This window comes from Rousettus aegyptiacus, unplaced genomic scaffold, assembly GCF_014176215.1.
Source record: "Rousettus aegyptiacus isolate mRouAeg1 unplaced genomic scaffold, mRouAeg1.p scaffold_m13_p_15, whole genome shotgun sequence".
In the NCBI taxonomy this organism is placed as follows: Eukaryota; Metazoa; Chordata; class Mammalia; order Chiroptera; family Pteropodidae; genus Rousettus; species Rousettus aegyptiacus.
This window is the reverse complement of record NW_023416290.1, coordinates 2,641,028-2,647,552: the sequence shown is the minus strand read 5'-3', so window position 1 is coordinate 2,647,552 and position 6,525 is coordinate 2,641,028. Positions and strand designations below refer to the sequence as shown.

General features: G+C 46.9%; 1 protein-coding gene across 1 annotated transcript; it reads right to left on the bottom strand.

Moving 5' to 3' along the window:
- Positions 1–1,477: 1,477 nt before the first annotated feature.
- LOC107514116 (myelin P2 protein) lies at positions 1,478–5,529 on the bottom strand. Its single transcript, XM_016151493.2, has 4 exons — positions 5,112–5,529; positions 3,085–3,257; positions 2,771–2,872; positions 1,478–1,765 (listed from the first exon to the last, which is right to left on the bottom strand). The coding sequence occupies exons 1-4, from the start codon at positions 5,182–5,184 to the stop codon at positions 1,715–1,717; spliced, it is 399 nt and encodes a 132-aa protein (XP_016006979.1). The 5' UTR covers positions 5,185–5,529; the 3' UTR covers positions 1,478–1,714.
- Between the last annotated feature and the right edge of the window lie 996 nt (positions 5,530–6,525).

Below are 6,525 nucleotides of genomic sequence, written 5' to 3'. Positions count from 1 at the left end.
GGACTGTTAGAGTTAGACGCCGAGATCCGGGGCGCTAGGCGTGCTCAGCCCACTGAGGGGTCTGCTTCCACGCATGCGTGTGCTACACGTACAGGTGTACCCCCCGCTCCACGCGTCCACCCACTGTGGTTGCAGTCGGCTACCTGCAGTCGACCGAGGTCCAGAAACATCGAATGAAAAATTCCAGAAGCAAACAATCTGTACGTTTTAAACTACATGCCATTCTGAGTAGTATCATTACTAATCTCTTACTGTGCCCCATTTATAAATTAAACCTTATCATAGGCATGTCTGTATAGGAAGAAACATAGTATATATGGGGTTCGGCGTTATCCGTGGTTTCACGTACCCACTAGGTCTTGGGCTGTGGCCCCAGGGGTAAGGGAGGATGGCCGTGGACACACACACCGACCCATATACTCGTGCACGTATCAATGCCTGCAGATGTGCACGTCCAGTCACACACGCACGCACACACACGCACACCTGTGCACCTTAGAAACATGAATTCACACCTGTTCCGATCCATGCTCACGTTTTCTTCCTCACCTGTCGTCATTCCATGCTCGTGGGTTCCTTCTTCCAAAGGGAAAATTCTAGCTCCTAACAACATCGACTCATTTTCTCATTTGCTCAGTTACCTAATACACCTCAAATAGTTTCATTATTACTTGGGCACAGTGGTCCCCTGTGTCTGCCCGTCAACGATCAACTGGACCTTGCAATTACCACACCCAGTACTTACCCCAAAGAAAGGATCTCGTGGGTCTACAAACAGCCTTGTATTATAAACAAGAATGTTTATAGCAGCTTTATTCACAGTAGCCGAAAACTGGAAACAGCCCGATTATCTTAACAGAAGAATGGGTAAACGGTGATATATTTGTGCGATGGAATACTATTCAGCAATGAAAAAGGAAAAATACTGATATATGCAACAATATGGATGGTCTTCAAAAACATTATGCTGAACTTGGCAAACAGAAAAGAACACACAATGTGATTCCCTTTCTATGAAGTTTGAAAACAGGCAGAGCCGATCTATGGTGATAGAAACCGAATTACTGCTTGCTTTTGCTGGAGGTGGGACAGGGCCGGACAGGCTGGGAGGAGCAAGAGACAGCATCCTGCGATTACGGACATGTGGTTCACCTTGGTCAGGATGTGAAGCATATGGTGCAGGCATCTGTCACAACAGATTGAATTCCGCCTTTAATACCTGTGCATTTTACTGTCTGTAAGTTAATCCTCAGTTAAAACAACAACAACAAAAAACTGGCTGGAGTAGGGTAGAGGCTCCCCATTTTTGCTGAAACTGGAATCCCCGTTTTGAAACGGCTCCTTCTAGATTGCCTCGCTCCTGAGTCCCCCTCCCTTGTCACTCTCCTGGACGATGGAAGCGTTTGAGTTTGCCAACCCCGATCAACATATTTACTGCTTTTTACTGTCATTTCAAGCATACGAAGTAAAACATAGTTTAGGTCTGGCAAACTTAGATATTTTAATATAGCAAGGACGCGCACACAAATTGAAAATGGTTAAATGATGCTAAATAATTTTAGGTTAATCCTCAACTGAGGCCTTCAGCTGTCTGATCTATTAAGACAGAAGAAGCGCAAACAAATGAACCACAGTGTAGTCAGGCTTTGCCATGGCAACGGTTGATATACAACGTCAAATGATCAAACACCAGTTCAACGAGGAATCAATTTTCTCAGACCTTCTCATAAATTCTGGTGCAGACCACGCCCTTTATCTTACATTCCTTAAGAGGGAGAGAGAGAAAGAGAAAAAGAGAGATTAACTGAATCTCCAAAACTAAAGGACACAAGTTTGCAATTGTAACAGAAACTAAAAACAATCTCATGAGATTAAACTCGGAAAGGAATAAAAGATCAGCCTGTCAGTCTCCAGTGACTCAGCAAAACTGAAGACGCAGTTATAAAGTCGATTTACGTTATGGCCCAAGAATGTTTTTAAAGTAGCAAGTTTTTATGCGTCATTTACATGCATTTAACCCCACTAAAACGGCGGTTTTCAAAATTATCTGCACATTGGCATTATCTGGGGAACACTGGAAAATACCAAAGACTCTTCCTCCCCCTAGAGGTCTGAGCTAGGGCCCCCGTGTTGACACTTACTCCCCCTGTAAATCTCTTGTGCAGCTGGGGATGAGAACCTGTCTCAAAGGGAGAAAAACCTAATGCGTCGAGTGAATCTATTTATAGGCGGCGTGTCGATTAGTAAGCGAAGAGCCTAAAACTGAAAGGTATCGTCAGAGGTCACCTCACGTGACCTCCGTCATCATCCTTATCTGCCGACTAAGAGAGAGAGGTCTCAGACGAGCTCGGCTTGAATCATCGACGTGGTGCAGTCCAAGCTGCGCTGGATTCTCGAAAGCGAAATGCTTGGCTAGCAACAAACATTCGACGAGGGAGGCTTTCGGGGTTCTTTTGCTTTTAAACCTTAGACTTGCTTTTCGGTCTGTGAATCCAAACTAGTGAGGTGTATCCACACCCTTTGACTTCACTATCATTTTTCGGTGTTGTCGTTTCTAAAATCAGGCAGGCTTTGTTAGCTCTAAATTCTCCAACCTAAACTTGAATTCCTGGCCGTTTAAATATCGCCCAAGAATGAACTCTGACTTCACTCTCAGCCATCTTATCCATTTGGTGTTCCAAAGAAAAAGGAATACTTTCGACAAAACACGTAACCGATTTCTCTACTTAAACGGCATGATTTCTGTATTTAGGGGTAAAAACGCTCTTACCACCACCATTTTGCCATCCACCAACTTCCTCTTTATTGTGGTCTCCTTGCCGTCCCATTGCTGCACTTGATTCAGGGAGCCTCTCGCCAAGGTTACGACGCTCTGCAAAGACAAGTTCACGTCCCTGACGCGCGCACCCGGTTGGCTAGGGAAGCTGCTCGCTCCGTGCTGAATCCTTTTCACGACAGGTGTCCCATGAGGCACGTTCGTTTTTAACGGAATGGAGGGTTGCAGCCTCTCCGACAGCGCGGAAGCGGCCCGCTCTCTCTCAAGCTGTGGACTGAGCAGCTTGGAAGAGCAACATTACAGCTTACCTTGGTTTTCCGGTTGTCAGCTGTGGTCTCTTCAAATTCCCGGCCCAGCTTGAAGGAGATCTCTGTGTTTTTGAAGGTACTTTCCGTTCTTATAGTTATAATATCCCCTTTCTTGCTGATGATCACCTTGGGTTTGGCCAGATTCCCCAGTTTTCTGGTGGCTAATCCCACACCTGGAAAATCGAGAGAGCGTTAGAATTCCGTTGATCATGAGAGGATACCTAGCCAGACTGCGGAGGCCACGCTCGGAAGAGCCTCAGGTGAGCAAACAGCAGGTAGGCGCCCCCGCGGCCCGGGACTTCCCCTGTGGACTCAGATGTTTTAGATCTTGTTATTACAAAAGTAACGCCTGCAGATTTTAAAGGTACAGCGTTTAGCCTAAACGGTGCAAGTCGTCCACTTTACCATGCACCATTGAAAATCACTAATTATAGTTCCGTATGGACCACTATGAACATTTCCGTTTGTACATATCAGTATTGTAGATATATTTTTTAAAATAAGGCTATGACATCTACACACTGTTGTACGATTTTTTCCCCCCTCAGTAATATATTATGGATATAGAAAAGAACTTGCCCTACATCCTTGACAGAAACTGATTTCTGAAATTTTGTTGTGGCCCCTAAATCTAGCCAGTAGGAAAAAAAAAAAATCCATCTTTTTTCATTACCAGAGACCATAAGTAAATAAAATAATTGTAAAAAACATTTCCGTATTTGAAAAACAAAACGAAATTAGATTAAGTATTATTACTATTATTACCCAAGATTATAAAAATACATGGAAAAGGAAAAATGTCAAGTGAGAGAAATACATGAAGGAAAAACTCGTTATATATATATTTATATACATATATACGTACATATATAAATATATATGTAACTAGTATGTATATAGTAAATGAGAAATGAAGAGTTAGAGCTAATAAAGAATTGCGACCTGTACTCTTCTAATTCTGATCAACTTGTTATTGTTTTATATAATTAAGGCAATGATTTTCAAACTAAATTTCTTTGGTAGAGCCTGAGAATCTACACTAGGAGCCCTGGTGCTCCTGGGCCCTCTGAAATTTGAAAATGCCAGAATTAGGGAGTCCTTCATTGAGACTTTCTTGTATTCACCTCTTCCTCAGCTATAAAGTGAAGCCCATACATCTAACCAGTCTCATAGTACAGCTCTGTCCCCGTAGGGTCTCATAGTTTTCCGGGCAACATGACAGAATTTTGCTCATTTTACCTAAAAACGGGACCTTTCTCATAAGCTTTCTGAACAGGGGAGTAAAGCTACAGGCATTTGGACGAGCGTGGCAGCCTGGGGTCATTCGTGCGCCTCTGCAAGTGTCCGAAGACCCTGCCCATCTATTGGGCTGATGTCGAGGGCGCAGTCTCTGGAAACAGCGTCAGAGCTGATGCAGCCAACGACTGGATTTTTCATCTGCACCCGCCGCTCCAAGGCCAGCGTCGTGGAACTGAGTGTGAATTCACCACCACGACCCGATTCTTTTTATCTCTGTAACTTCCCCAGGCTACGAACACCCTGCTTCAATGCATCTCCTTTTTATAAACTCTCTTTCTACGGGATTATAGAACGATGGGCAGCCTAGAGGAGGAGGAGAAAACTCCTCCTAAACCTCGGGTTAGCTAAACTTCGGAATCTTACCCTCTGCATATTCATCTCCTTATATTACGAGCACTTTGGTTGTTATAAAACTAGCTTTCGAGAAGGCCAGGACTTCGCTCATCTTCCTCTGGGTGTGAAACCTAAGCCCTGTGAACACGAAACTGCCTCTGGAATCAGTGGGGGTTCCACGCAGTTAAGCTGCTCTCGTTTAGGTTTAAATCTATTAAAATTGCGCTGAAACAAAATGCAGATAAATTATTCAGACGCCACAACGGAAGATCAATTCCCTAAGGTTGTACTTCAGCCTGTGCAAACTTCCCGGGACTCCCCGAGGAGTTAGAGAAAACAGCCCCGAGCTTTCTCAGAGAGAGTCTCCCGGAGCAGAACAGCAAAGCATCTCTCACCCAGAGCTTTCATGTAGTCATCGAAGTGCTCCGTGGAGACAAGCTTCCAGGTGCCCAGGAACCTGTCGCTCATTGCGGTGGAAGAGAATTCAGCTTGGTTCTCGATGAGACTCAGGAGGGGCCTTTCACAGAAGTCCAAAGCATGCGACTCCCACTGAGACCCAGCGATGAATGGCTCTTCGATCACCCCTCAGGGCAAAAGAAAACTCTGCATAATGTTTCCCTTAGTCCCCGAAAATCCTTGTGAACATCAATGACACTACTGTTCGAACATTCAAAAAAAAAAAAAAAAATGCTGAGGTCAGTCTTACATCTTTGAGAAGCGCCGAGGCCCTCAGTGCTTTGGGGAAGGGCCCATGAATTGCCTTCTCTACCGAACTAAACGATTCGGGAGAGAATGGAGGAATGCCCGCATGCGCGTGCGGCCAGGCCTCTCGGTCACGGTCACGGTCACGCGGTCCTGACTCCGCACATCTAAGGATTCTTTCTGGGAGAGGAAAGGGGGGGTGGGGGAGTCCCTGAGCGTGGTGATAGCCGCCTCGAATATGCTGTGGGCGGAAGTATTCCTCGGCGAGGGCGGGTTGGCATAGCTCGAATTTCCCAGGCAGGCCGAGTGGGCGGGTGACCGGCCAGGCGGTGGTGGCCGGGAGAGCGCGGAGGGCACAGAGAGCACGTTCCCGGGGCGGACGAGAAGAGGCAGCTGGAGGACGAGCTTCCCGACCACCTGAAAAACCCCACTGAATCCAAATGAAGCAGGTTCTTAGTTCACGCAAAAACCCTGCGTTTAAGTCCCTCGAAGTCGGGCCGCGGTTATGTAAAGGGATCTCTCTTTTCTGTGACCTCCTGGGGACTGCGCCGGCGGCTGCGTTGCCGCGGCACAAGGAATCACGTGGCTTTTCTGCCACCGACGGCAACAGAGGGAAGACGCGGCCAGCGACGCCTCCGGACGCGACGCTGGACACTCCTTTCCCCGGCGCGGCCCCTTTCCAGGCCCGTCCAAGGCTTCAGACCATGATCCCCAGCGGGACACCACCCCGGGGAGCTGGCCGCGGTTTCGTTCTTTGTTTCTTATTTTCCCTTTAAATCTCACGCGCATTTCCTCTCAGGGAGAAAGTGGTGTCACGGCCGGGGAGGAGGCTCTGCCGTTCAGGCATCGACACGATTCTCTTTAGGGTTCGGCCGTCTGCTCCCTTACAGCTGACGGGAGCAAGAGATCCCGTAAAAACTCGCTTGCAAAGCAGTGAAAAGTGTGTGTGGGGGGGGAGGGGGTGGTTTATTTCCATACGGAACAAGCGCGAACTCATCAAAACCCGGCGACTTTCTAATCGCGTGTCACCCAGGTTTCCTGCTTTGTGTCCTGTTCCCCCCCCCCCTCGGTGATGGCTTATGAATTTTTTCAATGATTGAGGTGGTC

What these genes read in the sequence shown, in the direction of transcription:
- LOC107514116 (XM_016151493.2), bottom strand. Translation starts at nt 5,184, where the DNA reads ATGAGCGACAGGTTCCTGGGCACCTGGAAGCTTGTCTCCACGGAGCAC. An exon ending in TGACTACATGAAAGCTCTGG is followed by an intron (nt 3,258 to 5,111) that starts GTGAGAGATGCT and finishes TCGATTTTCCAG; the next exon opens with GTGTGGGATTAGCCACCAGA. An exon ending in CTGACAACCGGAAAACCAAG is followed by an intron (nt 2,873 to 3,084) that starts GTAAGCTGTAAT and finishes TTGTCTTTGCAG; the next exon opens with AGCGTCGTAACCTTGGCGAG.